This window comes from Choloepus didactylus, chromosome 20 (assembly GCF_015220235.1).
Source record: "Choloepus didactylus isolate mChoDid1 chromosome 20, mChoDid1.pri, whole genome shotgun sequence".
Taxonomy (NCBI): Eukaryota; Metazoa; Chordata; class Mammalia; order Pilosa; family Megalonychidae; genus Choloepus; species Choloepus didactylus.
Genome location: NC_051326.1, coordinates 54066693 through 54093087, shown reverse-complemented (window position 1 = coordinate 54093087; position 26395 = coordinate 54066693). Strand labels below are relative to the sequence as shown.

General features: G+C 41.8%; 1 protein-coding gene and 1 long non-coding RNA gene across 3 annotated transcripts; both read right to left on the bottom strand.

The window, feature by feature from the left end:
• Positions 1-8179: 8179 nt before the first annotated feature.
• On the bottom strand, positions 8180-21062 carry LOC119516824. Of its 2 annotated transcripts, none has more exons than XR_005213381.1 (3): positions 21020-21062; positions 13182-13318; positions 8180-9864 (listed from the first exon to the last, which is right to left on the bottom strand). It is a non-coding gene; the product is annotated as an uncharacterized LOC119516824 (long non-coding RNA). The 2 variants fall into 2 exon arrangements; XR_005213382.1 differs by lacking the exon at positions 21020-21062 and adding an exon at positions 15392-18593.
• A 2067-nt stretch (positions 21063-23129) lies between these two features.
• On the bottom strand, positions 23130-24726 carry SOX11 (SRY-box transcription factor 11). Its single transcript, XM_037813370.1, has one exon. It carries the CDS (start codon positions 24724-24726, stop codon positions 23380-23382), a length of 1347 nt encoding a protein of 448 aa, XP_037669298.1. The 3' UTR covers positions 23130-23379.
• Between the last annotated feature and the right edge of the window lie 1669 nt (positions 24727-26395).

Sequence of the window (26395 nt, the reverse complement as noted above, 5' to 3'; positions counted from 1 at the left end):
TCAATCTCTAAACATTGTTCAGAAATTATTTCAATATTATTACTATTGTATTTATGCATAATTGAGTGCATATGTGTGCAAATACACCTTTTCTAACTAATATTGTTGGGTATCAGGATTTCCATGTCAGTGAATTTTCCAGATGAGTCAACATTTCCTTTTTAGTAGTTTAAATATAATTGAAACCATTTTGGACAGTTTGCTAAAATACTTAAGGCATTTTCCTGTTTTCTTAATCAGGTTATACATCTATATATTTTTTCTCTATACAGATTGCAACCTCTGAGAATGACAACACAGAACCACTCATCTTTACACTCCCAAAGTCTGCAATAGTATCGTACATGTAATAAGTGCTTAGCAAATGTTATTTGGAATTGAAATAAACCAAAAGCTGAATATAAGTATAAACCCTTATTAATAACTTGGGGTTCTCATATGGACATCAACAACTGTGTATGTTGATGTGCCATGACATCAGCCTTCAGAAGCACTTGAGATATGGGGGACAATTTGGACCAAATGGCTCCAAATAACCATTCTTGCTACATTCTGATGTCTGCATTTGACAGTTTTTCTATTTCCTTTCTCGAGGCTGTATTTTTCTGTTGCTTATATGTCTCCCTCAGCAGCCACTTTCTCTTAATTCATAACTTTGTTCTGTGGTGCTGTCCTTGCTTTTGCTCAAATATATCAAATATCCTCATTCTGGTCTTGTAGCTCCCCTCCATTCCGGTCTCTGCTCTACCATCACCTCAGTAAAGGGGCTGTTCCTGATCATTCTTTAACAAAGAGTAACCTCCTGGCACACTGTCTCTGCATCCTTACCCCACTTTAATTTTCTTTATGAATTGCTGTGTACTTATTCATTTATTTAGTGTTTCCTCTACTAGTTCTGTGAGAAGAGGGACTTGATTCATTTTATTTACTGCTGTTTGCCAGAACCTGGTCTAGAGTGGTCATATAGAGGTACACACTATAAACTTGTTGATGAACTTAACTGCCATAAACTTTTAAACTTGACAACTAAGGTTATTAGATTTTTCTAAGATTAGAGTAAGTAGCTTCTTAATGGATTCTAAATAAGTCATCTATAAATCAGGTTAATGAGGGACAGACTTGCATTATCTGTTTTAACTGGTCAGAGGCTTTGGCAAGTCTGAGGAACAGAGAATATAAGACTCCTTTTTCCACGTTCTTGGGTGCAATTCAATAGTTTAGGCTATAAAAGCAACTTCCCAATAAGAGAAGCATTAGTGAATGCAATTAACAATACAGACCCACCTTTCATTCTGAGTTTGTTTTGTTGCTTATAAGCTCTTCATTGCCTAGGAAAACAGAAAAACATATGTTCTTGACTAAAAAGTTGAGCAGCAATTATTCCTATGCCTGCAGAAGTCGAGTTCATGGTTTATGATTCTGCACATATTGATGTATAGTTAAGGACCATACCTTGAGAAAGCTGTTTGTCTTTGAATCAGTGTTCAAAGCCCACCAACCAGAAATGAATGGCTACAGCTCTTTTGTGTCCAAGCAAGCTTTTCTCAAGGCAGAATCACAGATTCATAGAATGGGACTCCTCTCAACACTTCTTTACAAAGGAGACAGTGTTCTGGTTTGCTAAAGCTGCCATTATGCAAAATACCAGAAATTGATTGGTTTTTATAAAGGGGATTTACTAGGTCACAAATTTACAATTCTAAGGCCATAAAAGTGTCCAAACTAAGGCATCAACAAGAGGACACCTTCACTGGAGAAAGGCCGATGGCACCGGGAACACCTCTGTCAGCTGGGAAGGCATGTGGTTGGTGTCTGCTGGTCCTTTGCTTCCAAGTTCTGGTTTCAAAATAGCTTTCTCCAAAATGTCTCTGGGCTTCTGTCTCTCTTAGCTTCTTTCTCCTAGCTCCTAGACATCCTTTCTTTTTCTCCCAGGACATCTCTCTCTAAGCATCTGAGGGGCTTCTCTTAGCTTCTCTGGGGCAAACTCTGGGCTTCATTTCTTAGCTTAGCAACTCCAGAAGTCTTTCTGTCTGTGTCTCCAAGTGGGCCTGTGTTGGCCCCTGAGCTCTCTTAAGTACTCCAGTAAACTAATCAAGATCCACCTGGAATCGGTGGGTTCACACCTCCATGGAAATAATGTAATCAAAAAGTCTCACCCACAGTTGGGTGGGTCACATCTCCATGGAAACAACCTAATCAGAAGATCCCACCCATAAGTCTGTACCCATCAGAGTGTGCCCAAAGAACATAGTCTTTCCTGAGGTCCACAATACTCTCAAACTGGCACAAGATATAAAGGATCTATCAGGGAGCAGAAATTGGAGTTTTTAAGAATTTCCACAAATGCACCCTTAGGAAACCTTCCCATACTCCTAAATTGAGTCAAGCTTTCCTGTGATGTATTCTGGCTACATAAACTCCTCCTTGGGCATTCTTAAAAAGGTAATAAATAAGTTATTTTGGGAGTTGCATAATTAAAACCTGTTTTCCCCAAATAAATGGTAAATTCTATTCATCATTTTTATTGCAGTATTCCACCAGATTTTGTTTACTAAATAAATAAATAGGTCAATTACACATTGAACAAAATACACGTGGGTCAAGTAAAGAAAGTGTAAGAGCTAAAGGAAACCTTACCGTCATCAACGCTGACAATCGATCATTATCAACACAAAACTCTCATGGAGGAAAGGCATAAAAAAAAAGACCTGTCTGTAAAAACCATATATCATATCCAGCAATAGGGGATAGAGTAATCAAATCATGGTGTAGATGTCATCTTAATCTTTTAAAATCACCCTTGAAAAAAATTAATAATGTCAAAATGCTTACTCTATGATACTAGGTAAATAAAAGCAAGGGATGAAAAACAGTATTTAAAATTCTGGGAATATTTAAAAACACTATTATACATGTATATGTGTGTGTGTATGATTAGAGCGCAAGAAGATATATATCAATATTTAACAGCAGTTGCTGCCAAGTGATATTGTATGCTTTTTGTTTCCTATTTTATGATTTTCTTTATTCCAAAGTTGTCTATAGTGAATGTACAGAAAAGATATCAAAGTAATTATGTTTTTATTCTGTTTCACGTCCTTAAAGCCACCTCAAATAATACAATGGTTTCACAGACGTTTTCTGGTGCTAAACTTTCTAGACCACACAGAAAGAAGCACTACCAAATTATTTTTACAAATACAGAACGATATTGATACAAAAACCTGGCAAATGATAGCATAACATATGCGTCTGTGTGTAATTATATGGGTGTGTTTGTGCTTACAGAAGGTATAAGACATTTGTCTATTTGTCTTTTTTCTCCCAGCAGTAAAATCTTCGTCTTCAATTTGGGGAATTCCCTACTTTTTAAGTATTAGAGAGTGGGGGATAGGAGGTAAAGCCTGCTCCTCACTGCAGAAGCTAATAATACAAGGTTCACAGCCAATTAGATGCACCTATTCTGAACTCTGAATCAGAAGTTCATGATCCAAAGAGTCAGGACTGGAGAGACATTTTACAGTGGAGACTGCTGGCAGCATTATTCCATTTCTGGGGGAAGCACACCACAGTGATGGTGAAGAGTCCCCATCCAGTACTGGCAGAGGGTACAAGCCGGGATACCTGGCCTTCTGCCACAGCCGTAGTAGTGTCCTCATCGGGCTGGTTTGGTGGCATGACTCTGGTGAAGTTCTGGCTGCTTCATTGACTTTCTTGTTCCTGTTTTCAAACCAGGTTCTGCAGCTTTCCTGCAGATTCTATTTGTCAGCCAATCTGTTTTCTTTTACATTAACCAGAACTGATTTCTAGTGTTTGCAGTGAAGGACCCTTCGCTGGGATGTGTCATACTTTCTGGTACACACAGCTCAGCACCAAGTGTGACCTTGGAATGTGCACGAGCTTATAGTGCAGAGAATATTATACACAAACCCTACATGAGATATACTGGTCTAGATGTTAAAGAAATATAACTTTCTGTATAGGAAGCCTGAGTCCATTAGTGAACTTCACTAATAGGTCAAGAAAAGTAATAGCTAGGAAATATTTTATTAGCATTCTTTGAATCTTGCTAATGGAAAAGACAACTATTTCAAAAAATAATAGGAGTCTCATTCAGGATTTGGCCATTGCTCAATGCTTATTGTCTGCTGACTCTTAATGACTTTTTCAAGGAATAATTAGAAAAGTTCAAATAGAATTATATGGGCAACCATGAAAATTTTTATTTTTCTATTGTAAACAATCATATTTTCTTACTTCTTTATTTACCTACATTATGTATTGAATACTTATAATACTAATATACTATCTCTGGCATAGCAAATTTATGGCTTTGTTAATGTTAATATTTCTTCATCCAGGAAATGAAATGAAGAGTTTTTACATATTTTGTTTTAAAAATATTAACTACAAAAACACATTAAATATAATAACAAGACTCATTACATGACATCTTTCATCCAGAAGTTTAGAGGCCTTTATAAACCAAAAGAAAAATAACCATCAACAACAACAACAAAAAATATGTAGGAAAAAACCCTAAAGCTAACAGAACTACAATCCATCACTAAAATAGAGTTATAATTGTTTTCTTTTCCTAGCCTATTTGAAACCTTACATCTCAGGGAAAAAAAAAAAATCAAACCTAAGCTACTAAGGAAAAAAATACCATTTTTTTCTTATTCAATTATTAATATGTTTTTGCTAATTTTCTCTCAAGTAAAGTTTTTTACAGTTTGGAATTTTCAAGGATGGAACTAGTTGGAAATAGGGAAAAATCATTCTGGATATTTAGGGTCTGGAAATGGGAATGAAGATCAGATCTGGGTCCCCCAAAATTTTCTCTGAAACTTCTTGGTTGCCCCCTCCTATAAAGCAAAGTGCTGAGGGCGACAGTTGTCAACATAACTGATAGTCACAGAGACTTGCAGGCACACATCCTTAAGCAGTTAGGTAAATCACTCAATAGCAGTACCTTCCAGATACAAAACAAACCTCCAACCCTCTATTCACTGGGAATTTGCTTCAAGGTAACTTTAGAGGGGAGATAATGTATTTCTCCATTTGTCTATTCATTGCCCAAATACCTCAAAGTTGCAAATCGCAAAAAAAAAAAACAAAAAAAAACAAACAAACAAAAAAAAAACATCAGTCACAGAAAGTTTTGAAGAAAGAAGTAACATAGCCACAATAGCTACAGTATCCATTAGAGCACAAGGAATATTGGTGAGACATAGTATACAGAGCACAAGCAATAGAACTGCAAAACTATAGGTTTGGAGACTGGTTCTGCCACTAAATTATCTGTGTTGCTTTGGGCAGGCGAGGCAACTAAACTTCCTCTGTAAAATTAATTAAGTAGCACCTGTTTGGCAAAGATGGGGGAAGTCTAAAGGTATACACACATGAACACACACACATACACACACATAGAAAGTTTGGTCCTTAGAAAATGGCCAATACATTGTAACTATTACCATTGCTGATATACCTGGCTAAAGACAACTCTGGATAGCCTAAGATTGCATTTCTAAGATTCTATCATAACAACTGTTGGCTTTTTATCTCCTTCAGGTTCTTATGGCTGATTGAACGATACGGTTAAGTACCACTTATGGCAAGTAGGTTTGTCCGGGTTTGCCTGTCAATCTCATGTCCTGGGAACCCTCACATCCCAGACAAGCCAGGACATTGGGTCCTGGTTCCAAAATTGCACACATCAAAACCACCCCAATTTAATTGCTACTCTAGAATTTTTTAGTTAGATACAGCACAATTACATTATGTTGTCTTCCAACTTCATTTTTACATTCAATGAGAAACCACTACAGATTCCAGCAAGAAATCAAGGGTCTTAGTTTACAAGTTAGATAAAGAAACAAGGCATAAATGTGATATGAAATATGCAGTAGATGGTATCACCATAAATGATAAGTGACAAGATATGATTATGTCTAATTAGCAGTATACTAAATAGTTAATAACACTCTAAAAAAGAGAAATCACCAAGGTTGGCATGATCACGAAAGTATCAGAATGTTCCCAAGAGCAAATCCAACCCAACTGGCTGAACCAATAAATGGGACTTACAGACTCACACAACTGAGATGTCCAGAGGTACAGTCGGCTCCAGGTTGGTTTGACTTTGAGATTTCACAATGTCAATAAATATTTGGTTTCCCTGCTTTGCCATACCTGGTATCAAATTGAGCTTCAATCTAGCTTCTCCTCTGATGGTCAAAGGGCTGTAGGCATTTTGGCTTCAAAATTTTACGTATTACCATTCAGTAGGGGGTAGCAAGCTCCCTTCCCCTGCCTAAATCAGGCTACCTGCCCATCTCCAACCAATAACTGTAGCAAGCAGATGGGTTTATACTGATAATTTTAAGCACTGAAGGTGTGTGGAGGGGGGCTGTCAGGGCTTGGAATTACCTAGTAAAGGGGGAAAGGATATTGAGAACACGATCAACATGCCCACCGCAGACGGTTTCGTGAAAAAAAAAAATTGCATTTGGAATCTTGAATGGCTCAAATCTCCAAAATATAAAATTAAAGGATGACTTCTAGCCCAATTTCACAAAGTGACCTAGAGACAGAGCTAGAAGCAAATCTGCGGAAACAAGACTGCCTCGGTCCAAACCCAGCCCTGCCATTTAGCTGCAGGACCTTCAGCAAAGAACTGTCTTCATTTGCAAAATGTGGACAATAATCCCTACTTCATCTGACTGCTGTTGAGAATAAATCACTAATGTGTAAAAACATTAACAATGCCTCATACACAGTAAAAATTCTATCAAGATTTTCTATTATTTTCCCCAGGCTAGTCTGTTTTTCCCAATAGCATTCCACCTGCACTGGGCCCTGAAGTAGATTAAAGAAAAGGGACAAGAATCAGGGAATTTTATGTGCAAGTAATAGACGGCAATGTAACAGAGTGAGAACTTTCAGGGAAATGGTTTGGGACCAGGTCACAGAGGGTTTGAATGCCAGTTTAGGGAGTTTGGGATTCACAAAAGGTCAAACTAATGTCATGTTCCTTAAGCTGTTACAGCATGTCCAAAATGTACTTAGAAATATTTTCATAGCACTGACTATCTCATATGGGAAAAATTCCACATTTTTAGGGGGACGCACCCTTTCTCACACTTTTCCTAATATTAATAACACATCTCTAGTCTTACCTTCTAATCAAGCTGCCTTAAAAGAGTCATTCCATAAGTAGAATTTGATTGGGGGAATGGGGATCCCCTATTGGTACTAAGATGCTTCCATGGCTTCTGATAACTCCTTGAGGGGTCCTATTTGTTACTCTCCAAGGCCACTGTCTGGGGCAACTGTAACTTCTACGTGCAATGGTTCCATGCTTGGAACCACTTGTGACAACACATCACGGCCTGGATTTCCATGTATTAGGGATTTATTATGTTTCTTGTGTATGCCACATTCTCTCATGCCTTCCACTTGATGAAATTTTCCACTTACCTTGGACTTGGGGATGAAAAGCATGCTCTCTCTTTTTTAAGCCAAAATTTATTCTTCTTCAAGTCTCGTCCAAGTCAATGGATACCAGTCTCCTATTGCAACTGCAGTTTTGTCTTCCATTCCTCTTTTTCTTATCTGAAGTATATAAACACTTCTCTTCATGGTCAAATTGTATCTCATTAGCATGATAAATCATTTTGATACCATCTCCCTCCTGTTCTTCCTATCTCTTCTATGGATCTGTATTGACATTTAAATTCTGAGAAGTCTTCCATATCTGCTGTACTGGGAAGGTAATAATTCCCTTTAAGTCACCCAAGGGCTGGATTTTTTTTTTTTCTTTTTTTTTAATCTGCTCGCTACAATTACATGGAAAATGTCCTTTTTGTTTTATTCCTTGGCATCTACTGCAGAACATCTCCAAATTTTGTTTTATTTTGCATGTTAAAGCATATAATACCATAGTCTATTCCAAACTGGATTTCTTCTTTTTTCTGTCCTTCCCTCTAGTAACCAGTTCCAGGGCCCCCTACCATGCTCTGTCAGTTTTAATACCAGTTCAAGGAGTATGATCCCTGTTTTACAGGAGGATAAAGATCCAAACACAAAGCTTGAATGGCATTAATACTTGGCTTTTATTTGAAACCTGCAATCATTTTTATTGCTTATGACTTACAATATCAGTGACATGGCACAAGTCAGTGCTATTGCCCCAGTTTTCAGATGAGACAATGAACTAAAAGGTTGTCAGCATCAGAACTATGTAAGTATTCATAATTTTTCATCAGTCATAAGACCTACTGAGTTTTCTATTTTATTTCTTTCTCAACTTCTATTTTTTTGTCACAGCAATGTCACTCATTGAGCAAGCAATGGGAAAATCAAGTTGTGGTTTTAACATGATTTGACTCACACTAACTTTCAGCCTGCATCCATGAAATTTGGGCCTGAGGTCTGATGGTGGGGTCAGGAAAGAAAAACACAAGACAGTGGGAGGCAGACAGAGGTTTAAAATACAGTGACCCGACGCAAAGCACAATTGTCCTGTGCCACAACAGAACTAAGAGTGCAACCAGCACACATTTAGTCACAACCCACCATGCACCATGCTACTTTCCTCGCCTTGTGGGCTCCAGGGAGGGAAACCAACTTGCAGTTTCTGGAGCACAATCACTGTTTCACAACTCCTTGCAGACGTGCTGCCTAGAAACTCCGAGCTCTGTCCTTCTTTGAGATAACCTTTAGGACCAAGACATCACCTCCTCCAGGAAGCCTCTGGAGACTCCCCCATTCTGGACTGACTGTGGCCCTGCCCTCACCTCAGTCATAGCACCTGGCTTGCAGAGAGCCAGTTACAGATTTGCTTCTGGTGCTCCTCAGTCTCACGATGAACCCCCAAAGGGATTCTTTCATCTCTGTGTACCTGGCACCAAGTGGCACCCAACAAACATCTCTTGAATGAAGTGTGACTAAAGGTATAGAGGTGGCAAAACAAGAAGTTTGTTTAGTTAACAGAAACCTTACTACTTGGTAAATAAACTGATTTTTCTTCAAATTTATTCTTTCACTGATTTAAGACTATGGATCTCAGAAGCTGGCCCCAAGGTCTTAGAATCAGCTGGATACATTTGTTAAAAAAAAAAATACAGATCCTGGGCCTCACTCCAAACACAAAGAATCAGTATTACAGGAATTGAGCCCAGAACTCTGTATTTTTGATCATGTGATTCTGATGTTTGTTTGGTATGTTTGGAAATCATTAGTTTAGGGGAAAACATGCATTTGCAGAAGACCTCCAGATTCATGATTTCTGAAACATTGTATTATCCATATTAATGCTTTAATATTTTTATGCTTTTCCAATTAAAGAAGTCTGTCAACTGAAACAGCTGTGTGTGTGTATATATATATATTCAAGAACATCATTTTTAAAAGAACTACATCAAACTTGAGTTTGAGATTTCCTGACCTAAAAAATAATTGCTCCTGCTCTCCCCCATTGTGAAGTTCAACACAATAGTCTTCTCTTGGAACAAAGTAACCAGGGCATTGGAAAACCACAAAGCATCTCCCAAACAAGAGGAAATGAGTCCTTCCCTTCCCCCTCCCCATAGCCATTCAGTTTGGGGCACTGAGTGTTTGAGAATGTTTTGCATGCAAATGTCTTTTTAGTTGGGGCTTGCCAACAGTTTCCATAGGCAAAATCTTCATGCAGCCTTGCCCTTTTCCTTCAATTGCATTACCTGCCGGACCCTGAAAGCATGAGTTTATACCAATGTCTACCAACTGGCACTCTGAGTGTGAATAAATAGTAGCTGCTGGAATCATTTGTTAGAGCTGAAAGGAACCTCAAACAAGACCTGGTTCAGTCACAAATTATGCCTGAAAAAAAGAACCAGAGAGATAAAGCGAGGGACATAATGCATAGCTTAACTGATGACTACACAAGATTGGAACCCAACTCTTAATTCTTCATGCACTGTCTCTAAAATTGTCTCACCAAGCAATTTTGTCCATTAAATTTTTTGAGCATGCATCCCAACAATGTATTATTTTAAAATTATATAAACATGCTACTGCTTAATATATAATGGTGTGAATCCTTTATAAAGTCTTGCACAAATAATTTCTAATAATTGATAACACACCACAGTTTGGAGACAATTAAATTATTTTCAAATTCACAGTGTATTGAAAAAATCATGTCTAACTTGAACCTTTTTGCAGTTCTATACTATGTACTTTCTTGATGGTAGACTCCTGGGGGCTGTCTGGAATCCTTAGCCTGTATTATCTACAAAGCAATCAGATGGTGACCAACCACTCCTGATACACGGCTGAGAGTTGAGGTAATTGTGAATTATTGTAATACTTGTGCAATTGTTGTCATACTATTTAAATTACTTTTCCACTGTGCTTTTTTAGGGGTCCATCTGTTATACCTGGGATTGACATTCTTCGAGTAACCATGGCTGAAAACTCCTACACACATCAATAAATAGTACATTTCATCTTCTCCTAGGGGGTAATAAAATATTGGAGAGAAAGAATTGGACATCAATCTCCTTTCTGCTTGCAGTTTTTCTTCTCAAGAACTAAACAGTCTCCTGCTCTGAAACCATGCTTGTTCGCCATAGGGGCCTCTTTATCACAGGGCTCGCCAGCTCCGTGCCTACAGCCTAGCCATTCTACCAGAACAGTTTTCCAATTTTCCCACAGCCCAAGAGCTTTCCAATTCAGATTTCAGTTCAGATTCATTCACTGCAGATACTAAGTTTCTGTGCTAGGTTCTGGGGATATGGAGGCAAACAAGATAGAAGTGTCCCTGCTCTCACATACAATACTGTTGATTTATTGAGTTCTTTTTGTAAACTGAGGCTCTCATTTAATCTTCACAACAACCGTGAGAAAGCTCCAGTATAAGGCCCAGCGGATGAAGCATGGTCAGGTGAAGTAACTTCTCCACAGTCACAGGGTAGAAAGTTCTCTGAGCTAATACCAGAAATCAAGTTAGTCAGGCTCAAGGCTAATTCCGTGCTGGTTCTTAATCCCTCCCACATTTGACTCTACACTTAGGTAGGGTGACCCCATATGACTTATTACCCAAACCCAAACAAACTGAGAGAGAAAAAGTCTCCATTAATACTGATGCCGGAACCACCGGTGTAAACTGGGGTTGTTCCAGGCAAGCTCTTCACTTAAGACATTTCTCTTCAGATGCTTTTCCAACTACTAGAATGGTAAATGCCAAAAAGAAGTGCTCATGATCTGTTCTCTCAAAAAGCCCCCTAACCTCCTTCTCCATTCCCCTTACTCTCATATCAACCAAGCCAAGAATCAGACTTAGAGATCATGGCTTTTTCCCGACCCTCTCCTTTTCTTTCCCTTAATTCAACTGCAACAAAATTCTGATTTTTTCTTATTTTGCATTCACCCTCCTGCTCCAGCCCATCACCACCGCTTGGCTTAGCTGCCCCTCGCCTCACCTCTAGATAACTGGCCATGGGAATCAGCCAGTTTTGCTTAGGTAACTTGGTGCCCTTCAACCAGAGATCCACAGGTCTCTCTCATTTGCTTCAGGCCACACTGATCTTGGAAAGGCCTTCTTTTCCTCTCCGCTGAACCACATCTCTCACCTCCTTTACAATATGGATGACTCATCTCAAGAAGTTTTTCTAACTGGCCTTATCTGCCTATGTTCACTTTTCTGGATTACACAGATTTGGGCTTTAAATGTTGTAAGAACAGATCGGTTGGTCCATCAACTGTTCTGCAGTTGATCCAACCAGAATGCTCTAGTTTGTCTCTGTCTTATGGGCTCCCCAAAATGCAAAGGCCCTTTACATATAATATCTCCTGGTAGTTCTTCAATCCAAAATATTTCCACTTATAAAACACTGGCAAATGACAAAGTTTTGGCAAAAGTAATTCTCCTGGAACTTTTTAATTGTTTTTCCTTTAATGCAATTTATTGGTATATTCACACACAAAGCAATACATCCCAAATATACAATCAATGGCTCACAGTATCACTCAATTTGATTTTAAATTATGTTGAATAAAAATATTTAAGAAAAGATTTCCTCCTTTCCTGACTTTTTAAATAGAGCATGGTGAACATGTTTTAAGTTTTGGGTTTTTTTTTTTTTTTTTTTTTTGATGATTTAGTGTCACTATGATAAACATTGATTTTTGTAATGTGATATAATACAGTGATGCAATCAGGGATCATCTGAGTAGAGCTGTTTACCTTTACATTAAAGGATCCCAGACTTTTGAGCTTTTTGTTTGGTTTTTATAACTTCCTTGTTATCCGTTTTTTTTTTTTTTGCTGGTGGTTTTTTTTTTTTTTTTTTTTTGATGATTTAGTGTCACTATGATAAACATTGATTTTTGTAATGTGATATAATACAGTGATGCAATCAGGGATCATCTGAGTAGAGCTGTTTACCTTTACATTAAAAGATCCCAGACTTTTGAGCTTTTTGTTTGGTTTTTATAACTTCCTTGTTATCTGTATTTTTTTTTTTGCTGGTGGTTTTTTTTTTTTTTTTTTTTTTCTGGTTCTCTATTCACCCCTCTAAATGTATTGCTTCTGATATTCTCTGAGTTAGAAAATTCTAACTATTAGGGACAAAATGGGAATAAACAGTACTTGAGGACCTCTATATTTAAAAGATGTCATATCCTGAACCAAATGAAACTTTAAGAGCAACCTAATCTGGCAGGATAAAACGTCATGATGAAAGACTACACAACTAAAACAGGTACTTATTCGCAAAGAAGTAAAAACATACTAGAGCTATGAAGACAAATGAGAGATCTTGTTATCCTCCTGAAATTGAAAAGCTCAAAAAATGTAAAGCAATTCTCAAACAAATCTCTGACGTAAATCTAGTATCTTATTTGTGACTGTTTTGAAAATACTTAACATTTCTTTCTTTCTCTCTTTACCTCTCCTCTCTTTTTTTAACTTTCCTTTTACTTTTTTGTGACTTTTATTAAACTCTCTCCATGTATTTTTCCACACTGAATGCATCAACCTAACTCTTTGGCTGTTTATTTAAACTTTTGTAGTATGACTCACTGGGTTAAAAGGAACACAAATCCACTCAAATAATCTCAAGGAAATAGGAGTTTATCAGAGACGCTGAGGGTCTGGCCACATTTAAGAGAAAATCCAGGTAACTGTGACTTACCCAAACAAAAGGACAGCAGTCGGCAATGATTCAGCAGCTCTAGGATGTCAGGGTTGACCAAGGACTCTTCAATTCATTTTTCCTCTCCTTCTGAATCACAAGATCACAGTTGGTGCTCGAGCTTTCCTGTCTACATTCTAGATGGAAGGAAGGAGCAAATGCAAAAGGCACATGTTCATTAAACACGTCTCCCCGTGGAGGGGCTCTCCTGGAGGCCTCGCCAAGCAACTTCCACTTACATCTCCTGGGCCAGGTCTTCAAGGGATGCAAAGGAATGTAGTTTAGGGGCTGGTCACATAGCCATTCCAAACAAAAGTAAGGTTTTGTTAGTAACAAAGAATGGCCAAATAATGATTAGGTAGCAGGCTCAGCCACAGACTTACTGCAGTAAACCCTGATGAACTGGGGCTTGAAAACCAACAGGGACCTCTCCCTCCCCGAGACATTTGAGATTCTTTCATTCAGGGGCTCAAATGATTCTCCCTCATGATTTCTCTGCTTCTTGGTTTCTGATTTCCCTGTTTTCCACTTGTTTCTGACTTAATTTCAGTTTATAATAGCTACCCCAGTCTAAAGATTTCATTGTCACTGTCTTTGAATTCAACTCCCTCAGATAACTAAGCCAGGTTGTTTCTTGATTCCGAACTTTGGAGAGAAGAGTCTAGACTTAGCTCAACTCTTGGTAGGTCAAATGAATCAAAGGTTACTAGTAAGCCTCTCGTCCAGGGGCCCCCATGTTACATGAAACAGAACGTGGTCATTTAGTCCAGCTGGTAATCAGTACACCGCATCCTACAGAAAAGTATATGGATGGGCAGCAAATGACTGTCACCAATGGTATGTAAATTTAGGCTAAATACACATTAGCAATTATTTTATAGAAAGACAAAGGTAAAATGTTGATCTTTTCTAATTTTTTCAGATCTATGCATATGCTGCTTATGATTACACCCAGGTGATCACAGATCACAAAATTTGTAACTCTGCAATTCAGTCTTATTAGATGACAACATATAGAGTGGTAAAGTGCACTGTTCTGCCATGTCCTCCTTCCACTCCCACTACTTGAAAACAAAATATCAAAAGGAGTCATATTCTTAAAAAAATTATGACACGTGCTTTGACCAATGTCAAAATCAGGGTCCAATTATTTCAAGTTCACTGAGCTACTCATCTCATAAAGATATGTACTTTCAAATAGAATCAATGCATTTTCCAACAAGATACTATCATTCATATTTGGATAAAGACATCCTGTCAACGTATACTATACTGGTAGTATTTTAGAGAGAAGCTTCACTGGATTAAAGACTTCTTCTTTACACTCCCAGATTTATGGGAAAATATGAAAGCCACTGTTTTCACATTTTATGCGTTTCCCTAAAAATCCTATCAGTGACATTTCACTCACAGGTGTCCCTTCAGTATATTTAACTTTTAGATTAAAAATGATTTCTATTAAAAAAGGAAAGAAAAACCCCACATTAACTAAAGACAGAGAACATAATAAATAGTATAAGCAGTCCCCATGAGTAATTTGGCACACATTCAAAGTCCTTTAGCGTTATCGTAAGAAACTCTTTTTACTTGGTGTAACTTATTCAGGGTCTATTTTTTGTTCTCTTCAAAATATGAACATAAGTAAATTCTACTAAGGTGAAGCACCCCCTAAACTCTTCCATAATGAAGTTGACACAGTGAATACATTATATGATTAAACAAAATTGCCACAGACAGGTCTGACATACCTTCTTTAGCCTGGGGTGAAGTCTGGGGTCATAACTAAGAACCTAAACAGTGGTCGTGTTATTGCGCACTTCAAAACTTGTCACAATACAACACAAACATTTCTACAAAACCAAATTTAATATGCAACACTCACCATGTAAACACATCTTATTAAAAATCTGATAATAATTCCAAGGATCACTTACAGGCTTCCATAAAAGCATTTTATATGAAGAATCTCAGTACAGAATGATTTCTATGTCAAAATACATTTACACTGTAAACTGTTTATAGGAAAAAAAAAAGACACAGAGCAATGGAGTTTGCTGGCATTGAATTCAACAGCAGCAACTGCCCCTGATAGTTTTCCTTCATTTTCTACTTTAAACATTTCTGACAAAACATGTGAATCTACCTTTCTATAGTTGGTCTATGCATTTATTCACTCTATTGGCCAGTTAAAAATATCAAGAAATTATTACCATGCTTATCTCACTTTTTCAGCATCTCTCAAACATGCCCAGTGTTCACTGCTGGTGTAGTCTATTCCTCCCCAACATAGCTGGAATCCTCCAGTTACGGTGGACGCTGAGGAACCCAGTACTTTTCAAGCCTGTCCATAATATCAGTTTTGAGAGAACACTTTAGGAATTAAACAGTAGTTATATCCAAGGCAAAACTGGAAAAAAAAATTCACATAAGAACCACAGGTGCAGATTGATCACAGAATTTTATTAGAGTCTTTTGAACAAATGTCTTCCTCTGTGAAAAACTCTTGCCAAAGAGACATCGGAGTGTACTATGTTCAACCCTGAGCGTTTAACACTGCATACCAAGGACGGTAGTCAAGAAGCTGGTTAGATTGGAGCACTAGCACAAGCCACTGATATTCTCTATGTGATCAGGTTTTTACAAAAAAATACATAGTTTTCAATAAATAATGCTTAATTTTACAACTTTGATACAGCAATGTCATACACTGTTTTAACACACTAAACTCTGCATGCTATAATAGTCTACGAGAAGACAAAACTTTGCCATGCATTTTCTTTTTCCCCCCTAGCGCTATCAAACACTGCATTCTCCAGTGCCGGGCCACACAGGTAGCTTCACCCTCTCTCTGTTTCACAGCAATCGGCCGTGCACTGGCATGCAAACCCTAGAAAAGCTTCCCCCCCACCCCCACAAACCACTCAGACTCCTAAACAAAAGTGTTTTTCAGCTTTTCCGCTCCCAACCCTGGAGTGGCTATGAAAGTAAATTTCATGTGGCCTTGGAAAATACAGACTTTTTTTTAACAGTGTCATGCTGAAAAACTGCTCTAAAACATCAGATGTTTCTGTCCTGGTGGCCATCACAAAGCATCATGGAATGCCATAACCACTAGGAGTCCCATACCGGAAAACAGGCCTCCGTTTTAAAACAGTCCATTCAGAAAAAAGGTGTCACAGAACAAATGCAAAAGACTCTTAAACTCACAACATATGTACAGGAGTAAAAGTAGACAAAATGGGAAAGTAATGGTAATGGCATAGAACGTTTCTCCCAGTGTGATACAAGGGATGAGGCATACTGTTTACTGAACATAAGCCAGATGGAAAAAAAAAAAATGTGATAGAGGGCCCTTTGTCAATATCTATTTGATCAAAATTCTTTATATGATCTATTACTATTTCCAGTTTTTTTTTTTTTTTTGGAAGGGGGAATGTCATTCGGCTGATAAAATAAGGTAAGCATCATATTTTTTTCTTTTTAATCATCTTCTAGGACCCAGGAACAAATTCTATTTTTCAAGTTGTCAAATTTCTTTGAGCTATTGCTTTATTTTGTCATTTTCACAGCAGAGAAAAATCCAAGTCTAAGTGATTACATAAAAGAAGTTTGATCAAACAATAAGACTGGAGCCTCCACGTTTGCACTTCCAGGTTGTTTAATTTCATCTTTCTCATTAAAAACCACATACCAACTTGATCATATTGCTTTTAGTGGTTTGTTTTCCTTATAGAGAAGTCATCTGTTTGCAACTGCAGGCAATCAGAAGTTCTTAAGACATTTAAAACAGTCCTATCTGTGCACTGGCAGAGGTATTTGTTCTTTTAAGAATATCTCTACCCAATAAAATTATTACTTTTATACATGGAACATTATGAACTTATGTTTCCCTTTGTAAGCCATTTTATACTTTCTGCACTTTTGTGCTTTTATTGAGTATAAAAATAGGTCTCCTTTAAAATTCTGTTTATTTTAAGTTCACTAAAAAACTACTTGTTTGTGAAATTCTCTTATAAACTCACTGCATCCACGTGGAATAGATAAAACTAATTAGGCAGCTGATTGATACAGGTAGTGGTAAAAAAAAAAATAACTACAATTTTAAAAATGAGAATAATGTTAGGATTCAAGGAAAAAGCCAGCAATAAGCAAAATGGAAAAGAGCTCAGTGTCATCAACTTGGTTTAATTTTTATTGTGATTGAAAAACGTGGGCTCCACAGAAAGGGGCCGGGAACTGAGTTACCATCAAATAGCAGAATTTGCCAGGTCATGAAATAAAAGGGAATGTGGTGGAATAAGTCAAATAGAATGAACGGTGTGTAAGAACCATTACTTAAAATCAACCAAATCTCAGAAAAGGATGTGCAATAGTCTTAACATGGAGACGGTTACTTTGGGAACTTGTAAATTCCTGTGTTAAGATACATAAGGCTCAAGTCTTGTTATCCTCATAGGCCCAGGCTATACAAAGGGTATTTGAAACTTGTATTCCTAATGGAAATTTTATAAAACTTGGCCCTTAGAATTACTGAGAAATATCCTGAAAAAATCTTCCCTGAAACTGTAATAAAGAAAGTTGCTTATCTACTGATAAAATTGACAACTCAGTAAACTATTTTCACTGGTCTTCCTACATAAGAAAAAAGCACAAATATAATTGCCTCAGAAATCTGTTAAAATCAGGGGACCACGCAGTAAAAGAGTATAAAGATTCTATAAATGGGAGAGCCCAAGAAAACCTCTCTCCAGAGTGTCCACAAGGATACATACGCACATTAGAACAAAAAGTAAGAATATACACATTATTAATCATATCAGAGAATAAAAAAGTTAAGATTGATATATTTATATTGAATGACTACTTTAAGATAGAGCAACTTATTTGCTTTATTTCTCAGATTCCTTGGGCAAAAGTCACTTAAATTCTGAAGTGAAAAAACAAATCTTCATTTCTTGTACTGTACCAATATCAAATGATGATGGTTTCAACTCCCAGAGAAGAGAAAAACAAGTTACACCTTTTGACAGTCTTTTTTCTTATAGGGAAAAACAATGAAATTTTCCTGACTCTGCTATATGCATGCATATTTAAATCACTTCCCCTTGATTAACATTAAAAAGAAACATTCTGCCCAAAATGGTTGTGATGATTTTTTTACTAGCTCAAAGGATAATCATCTTACAAATAATTTGCCCGGTGACTGTAGTCATTCATAACATACATAATATTTGCAAAGCACAGTTTAAGCACACTGCCTTTTATTAGCATTATTTTTTAATAAAGAGGATGCATATCAGAGTGTTAAGAACTGGGAGATTATTTCCACAGCTTAAAGAATTAATAAGAGAATGCTGGTTCAAGTTCTTAAAGATGGAAATCTTATCAAAATGCCATCATCATAGTCTGTGAACTAGTTATAAACAGCAGGACACCCACTGGCTGGGCGGCAGTGCACTCAACTCCTACCCTACCCCCACCCCTACGTTACCATTTTAAGATATTCTGTCAATGCTTAGTCAAAAAAAAAAAAAAAAAAACTTATTTAGACCCCCCCCAAAAAAAATCAATTAAACTTTTATTGAAGCCTATCCAGTGGCAAGAATACCTTGTGTACTGTGTTTTAGACATTCAGTAAAGGACTCATTAGGAGGATTCACAATGCATTCATTAAAACTGCCTAAATATTGTTAAAGGCGCATTCAAGTGCTTCTCCTGAGTTCTAACAGGTTTTAAATTTAGATGGCCAATCATTTTTCTCTTATTTTACTAGCAAGAACTATGTCAAATAGCTTTAAAAAAAAAAAAAAAATCATGACTGTTTGTTTCCAAATGAGACCAAATTATTGCATGTTACTAATTTCAATTTAAAGTTTCTACCTCACCACAGAAAATGCCCAAGATTCATCTGTGATTAAAACATAAAATACATGCAAGGTTTTCAAATTTTCAAATATACGTAAAATTAAGCCTTATAAATTTGGATACGGGGTTTGTGTGTCTAACAAGTTTTGGAGCTGCAGCAGAGGACCGCCACGGAAAATCACCAGCACGGAGAACTGTCAATTGTAAACCACTGGTTCATTTATTCGTGGCTAAAATAAATGTACGACCAATGACTACGTTAGTTCATCATTTGGAGAGGGGAAAAAAAGAAAAAAAAAAAAAAAAAAAGTAAACAACTCCAGAAACCCAGTTCTATATGGAGAACCTTGTATTATTAATATAATACCACCAGCCCTTTCTTTTCCCGTGTACTACTGAAATCTGATGGTTCACTGAAAGGAGAAAGCTACAAAAAAGAAATCGGTCTCTCCCAGCAAAACCCTTGCTCCCTTCGCGTCCCAGGGATGGGGGCCGAGGTGGAGGCTCCCCCTGAGCCGGAGACCGGAGCTCGGGCCGCGGCGGGGGAAGCAAAGGAAAATGGGAGGAGGAAGAAGGAAAGGCGAAGGGGCCTTTGGCCTAACAGCTCCTGGTGGCATGTGGACACTTCCATTCAGTCTCGACAAATCTCAGTAAAAAGGAGAGGCGAAACCTGGTTAAACCATTTCAGGAGGTTGAAAAAAGTAGTGGTGATTCTGCGAGTTGCAATTAGCCATTGAAAAAAATCTCATTCGCGTCGCCGCAGCTTTAGCCCGGTGGCTCTCAGGCAGCGGCTGTGGCAGCCACCAGCCGCCTCCCTGCTTCCCTTCCTCGGCGCTGCCCACCCACCCCCACCCCCACCACCAGGAAAAGAAGTCAAGACTGGAAGGGCAGAGGCCAGGAGCGTGCGTTCCCCGCCGAGCTCGCTAACCAGGGCCTGCCGCAAGGACTCAGGGATATGGGCTAAGTAAAAAAAAACTGGGGCACAGCAAATGGTCCCCAAGGCGCAGGGAGCCGGCACGCGGAATGGATCTGCGCCCCCGCCGCGGCGGCCGGAGCACCAAGCCCCCGCAGTTGTAGGAACGAAAAAAAAAAAAAAAAAAAATGGAGCCAATCTTCCCCAAGGCGCCGAGACCCTGGAGGCAGGTTCTTGGGGGCAGATCACGAGGAAGACAGCGCCGGGAAGGGCGGGGGGGGAATCCCGGGCGCCCTCCTCCAAGCTGGAGGCCCTGGGTGAGCTTTTGGGGGAAGACTGCCTCCTCCTATTTGTTTTATTCTTTCTGCCGCACGGCCTGGCGGCTCCCCTTCCCCACTCCACACCCCAAACTCGCAGGGCCCGGAAGCAACAGCCCTGGTGCCTCCTAGCTTGCTTCCAGGGAGATGATGCGAAGTGAGCCAAGGAGCCAAAGGCGGCCCAATCCGCCGCCATCGGGAGACTTGTCCCTAATGTATTTTTGAAAATTAGAACCAGGCTGGGGAAAGAGCTGGCAAACGCTAAGACCACCCAACCCCACCCCACCCCTACTCTTCCCCCACTGTGCACCAGGTTGCCGCCCAAGCTAAGCACAGCTTGCAGTCCCGGGGTCGGTCTCCAGCGCGCTCGCGCGCTTTTCCCTCGCCCCCTCCTGGAACGCGTACGCGCTCTCCCCACACCCCCCCCCACCAACGCCTCGGCCCGGAGGGACACCTTCACGTCCGGTGGCTCTAGTCGTGCAGTGACCATTCCAACCGCGCCCTCCTCCCGTAAAGTGTTCCCGCCCTGCTAGATGCTGGGTGCTCCGCGCCAGCCAAGACCCTGAGCCAGGCCCCCGCCGCACGGCCCCTGCACCCCCGGGGGACGGGCACCTTCCTCCATCCCCCCATCTGGGGCAAGCTCACCAACCATAGCCCGCGCCGGGCCTTCCTCCGGCCCCTCTTGGCCTCGGGAGACGGGAAAGAGACAGTGAAAACCACCTTCCCTTCCCCCCATCACTCACTGGAGGTCAAGAACTGTGGTTGCGCTTCTCACCGTCATCTACCCCTTCTCGCGCACGGAGATGGAGCGTTAAAAAAAATTCAAAATTGGAAAGCGCTGCCACCTCCCACCCCACCCCTTCCGAAGAAAACGGCTGCGGAAAGCCGGGAATCAGAGCTCCCCGAGCGCACGCTCTACCGAGGGTGGGTGCAATTCGCGGCGCGCAGCCCCCGACCCGTCCCCGCCAACCGCGGGGTCGAGTGTTCCTACCCAGCCCGGCCCGGAGGAGAGTACGCACTGAGCCAAGCGCCGAAAACCGACAGAGACAGCCTGAAATCTTGTCTTCTCCAAATCCGCCCCTCCCCCGGCCATCTTTCCAAGCCTCTCTCAGCGCCGCCCGCCAGGGTGGGTAGGGAGAGGGAGGGAGAGAATGGAGAAAGAGAAGGAGGTGAGAAAGGAAATAGGGCGGGGGAGAAGGGGAGAAAGGGAGGGAAGGAGAGGCAGAGAGAAAGAATACTTTTCCTAGGCCTTTAATAACGACCCGGAGGCAGAGGAAAAAGAGATCCGGATATTACTCGGCTAGCCAATTAAGCACTTTTAAGCTTAGCTCTTTCTTAATGTACAGTTCTCTTCCGCCCCTTACCCCTCCCAGCCGCGCACACAACAGCCTCACCACCGAATCTGCTGCGACAGCAGGACTTCCAGTTTGACTTCCATAGAGACTATTGGCGATGCGAGTTTCTATCAGTTCCAGCTGATTTATTAAAATTGTCAAAGATACAGACTTCCAGCACAAAAATTAAAAAAAAAAACCCAACAGGCAATGATGTTGACAGTGCATGAGTCTGCTTTGCCACCATTTGCTACAAAATATGCAGATGGTCTGTACTTTATTTAGATTATATTGCACAAAATGAGAAACTTTTTAAACTATGTGCCTTTTTTTTTTCTTTTTTCTTTTTTGCTAAAAATCGAGAATCCAGTTTCAAACCTTCCATCTGGGGCCCCATCCACATATCACAGCGTATGAGATACATAAAGTCCTACTATAGTACAGTACATATACAATCTTTAAACTAAGATAACAGCTCTGAGGTCTATATCACCATTTTCAATAAATCTTTACCTACAAATATTGAACAAATCTCTACTATTCTGTACAAAAAAAAGTTTGCTTTTTTTTTGTTAAACCACAAGGCCTTTAGATGCAAGGATTATTTAAAAATTTTAATCCTTTTTAAACCAGGACATAACGTACCAACATACTTGCATGCTTAAAAAAAAAAATAAAAATAAAGCAGGAAAAAAAAAAAAAAGAAATCAAAAGGGAAGAAGTGCCTGAAAGTCTTACTGAAAAAACACAGCAAGAATGTTCCCTTTTCACTGTACAAAAATACGCCTGAAAATATATTAATTTTTAAAAAAGACTGAGGTCTGTTATGTATCAAAAATGTTTCAATACCTTTTGTACTGAGGTCTAGGCTGTCTGGTATTCAATCAAGGAGGTATAAGGGAACAAGTTACAAAAAAAAAGTTGGCAAGTAGAAATCACATTTGTAAAACCATAAACAATTTGATCTGAAAAGTAAACTCTGATCTTAAGTCAGTTCACAGTTTTTTTTTTGTAAGCGTTTGTACAGTCTGCATTTTTTCAAGCTCCCTGCAGTTTTGTTAAGAATCGGATGCATAGAAGACATCAGTTTTCTCCCTCCAAAAAAATAAAATAAAATAAAATAAAATAAAAAAGTTGCAATGGTCCCTTTTTGTTTTGTGTTTGTTTAAAAAAAAAAAAAAAACACCAGTTCTTTAAGATCGCATAAGGAAAAAAAAAAACAAACAAAAAAAAAAACTCCACAAACTCTCTAGAATAACAGTTGTGCTGCCAAAAGGCTCCTCTGCAGACGTCTTCCAGACTTCAATCAAAGACCGACAAGCTTCAAACAGCGCCTTCCGGAGCGGTTTCTCCCTCCCCTCCCCCGCCCCGTCCCCTACGCCGTTGTTGCAATCACGAATTTCAGGAAAAAGAAATATTAATTACAAAACACATTTTGGGGGAAAATCACAACTCCAGACTAGGTAAGCAACTACCTTGAGACACGATAAAGGAAGGGAGGGGGGGACAAAAAAAAAAAAAAAAGGACAGGAAAAAAATGTTTAGAAACTAATTCCACTTTAACTCCACCAAAATTTTCATCTTTTCCAATTTCTTTGCGTCACGACATCATATCAATATCAATATCTTCTTCTCGTCCCTCCACCCTACCACCACTACCATCAACATCATCATCATCATCATCATCATCATTATCACCACGATTTCCTCCCAAGGAACCCTGCTCTGCACCCGCGGAGAGAAAGAGCGAGAGAATCTGGGCGCGCGTCTCAATATGTGAACACCAGGTCGGAAAAGTTCGCCTCCAGCCAGTCCCCCGCGATCATCTCGCTCAGCTCAGGCGTGCAGTAGTCGGGGAACTCGAAGTGGGAGCCCAGGCTACCCTCACTGAACGAATCCAAATCCTTATCCACCAGCGACAGGGACAGATTCCCCGCCGCCGAGCCGCCCCCCAGCTGCTGCTCGCTGGTGGTGTGCGGGTTTTGGGAGAAATTCAAGCTCAGGTCGAACATCAGGTCGTCGGCGTCCTCGCCGCCGCTGCTGCTGCTGCTACTGCTGGAAGAGGAAGAGGAGGTGGAGACCGAGCGCGAGGACGCGGGCGAGAGCCCCGGCTGCGCGAGCGGCTGCGTGTTCTGCTTGGTGATGTTCTTGAAGCTGTAGTAGAGGCGGCTGGCGCTGCCGCCCCCGCCGTGGCCCCCGGCGCCCGAGGTCGCGCCGGCCCGCACCTCGTCGTAGAGGCTTGCGCCCTCGGTGGACTCGGCGGAGCTGCTCAGAGTGGGGCTGGCTGGCACTTTGGCGACGTTGTAGCGTCTCAGCAGCTGCTGCTGCTGCTGCTGCTGCTGCCCGGGTGGCTGCAGGAGCTGCTGGTGCGGGTGCTCCTCGTCGTCCTCCTCCACCTCCTGCTTGATCCGCAGCTGCAGCTCGTCTTCATCCTCGTCGTCCTCGTCGTCTTCGTCCATGAAGACGCACTTGACGGTCTTGCTGGCGCCGCCGCCCCCCGCGCCGCTCACTTTAAGGCTGCCGAACACATAATCGTCGCCGCCGTATTCCCCGTGGTGAGCCGCTTTGCCCGCGCCGGCCTTGGGGCAGGCGGCCGTGGTGGCCGCGGTGGTCTTCAGTTTGCTACATTTCTTGCTCGAGCCCTTGGAGTTCTTGCCGCTGCCCGCGCCCCCGCCGGCGCCGCCGCCGGCAGCACTTTTCTCCGGGCTTTGGCTCGCGTTGGGCTTGGCCGAAGGGTCCATTTTGGGCTTTTTCCTGGGCCGGTACTTGTAGTCGGGGTAGTCGGCCATGTGCTTGAGCCGCAGCCGCTCAGCCTCCCGGATGAACGGGATCTTCTCGCTGTCTTTCAGCATTTTCCACCGCTTGCCCAGCCTCTTGGAGATCTCCGCGTTGTGCATGTCCGGCGACTGCTCCATGATCTTTCTCCGCTCGATCTTAGACCACACCATGAACGCGTTCATCGGCCGTTTGATGTGGCCAGACGCCGTTTTGCACCAGTCCGGGTCGCTCTCGTCCAGGGCTACCGGGCTACAAGCCATGAATTCGCCCTCCTCCGTGTCCATCGCCTCCCGGGGCAGGTTGCTGTCAGTTTCCAAGCTTTCTGCCTGCTGCACCATGATCCGCTGGGGTGCTTTGCGTTCCAACCAGAGCAACTCGGTCTCGTGCGGAGATCCCCCTCCCCCTTCCACCCCTCCACCTTCCCAGGCAAGTTGCAAAGTCCTCCGCACCCCGCGTCGGCTGCTCCCCCCCTCCCCCCCGCCCCCCCTTCCAGGCTGCACACAGCGGCTGTGGTTGCTTCGGCGGCGACGGCCGCACGCGCTCTGGGTAGGGGCGGCTGCGACGGCGGCGGCGGAGGCGGTGGTAGCACTTGAAGCAGCCCAGAACCCCTCTCTCTCCTGCTAGTGCGCTCCCGCCGCCAGCGTCGGACTCCGAGCACTCCCAGGCGCGCGCGCTCCTTCTGCAAAAAGTTGAGGGCTCTCTCCCAACTAGTTATCTGGGTGTCATATGGGTGACATCACTCCTCCAGCCAGCCAATGGTTGGGGGCCGGCTCCGCCCAGCTCCCTTTATTAACTCTGCAGCTCCACCCCCTTCACCCCGCCCTCCGGGCTTCTTTGGAAAGATGGGGGGGTGGGGGGCGGAGAGGCGGAGGCATGTCTAGAAATATGTTATTTTTAAAAAATCCGCGTGTGTGCACATACGCGTTTTCTCCCCCGGATGCGCGGTAGCTGCTAGCAGCACGGTGGTGAGCGGGCAGGCCGAAAGCGAATAGGGCTAGTCTGGGCACTGGCGCGAATTGAAAAAGCGGTCTCAAGAAGCTGGGTGCTCCCTTCGTGCCCAGTCCCCAGGAGGAATGTCAATGTGAGAGCAAACAAAGGTGGGGGGGCGAACTCTTACTTTCACATTTACGCACACTCAGGCCCACGCACGGCCTGAGACGGTGGGTGCAGTCCAGCGAGAGGGTTTCCCAGCGCCCGGCTCGCACACCTTGTGGGTTCCGCGACTCGCCCTGCCACCGCTGCCCGGCAGCTTGGTTTCTCCAGCCGAGGTCTGCCTTCTGCGCTTCCAGCCAACTGAAGGTGGCGCTTTAACACAACAACCTTCCCGAAGGCACGTGGGCTCTTTTTCCCCCTTCTTCAATGTTCCTTTTCTCCCTTTTTCTGAGGCAAAGAAATCAATTTAAAGCCGGAGAGGTTGCATCTTCCCTCCCCCGTGTGCATGCACGGGTTTTGTCCTTTTTCTCCTTATGTTTTTTCCATCGTGGTGCTGGCGACAGCGCTTTGCCGGTTTTGCTGCGCGGGGGCTCCTCTGGCCGGCTCAGGCCCGCCTCGCCCAGCCTCCAAGGCAGAGGTTGGAGTAACGGTCTGCAGGGTTTTGCTTTTGCTGAGTCCTCCCGGTGAATTCGACCAGCTCCATGAACTGTTTCTAACCCAAACTTACATTCTCCCCGCCCCCCAACTAGTCGTCACTTGTAAAGAGTCCCTCGCTCGCTCTCCTTCTCTCTCCTCTCCCTTATCTCTCTCCCCCCAGTTCCTTCCTCCCTTAGCTCCCATACTCCTTTCCAGTCCCAATCCTCTTCTCCCCGCCCCTCCCCACCTTTCCTCTGTCACAATCGCCCTCCCAGAGAGAGCAGTGTAATACTCAAATCTAACATCTGCAAGGTGACAAGTCTTTTGGGCAACTCGCTTTTTGCACCAACATGAACCAGAAAGAAAACAAGGTGCACTTGGAGTTTCGAGTCAAAATATTTCTAATATATGTGAAAAGGTGGGATGGGCTGCTGTTAC

Bases quoted from the DNA above. Each gene is read 5' to 3' on its own strand.
- SOX11 (XM_037813370.1), bottom strand. From the start codon at position 24,726: ATGGTGCAGCAGGCAGAAAGCTTGGAAACTGACAGCAACCTGCCCCGG.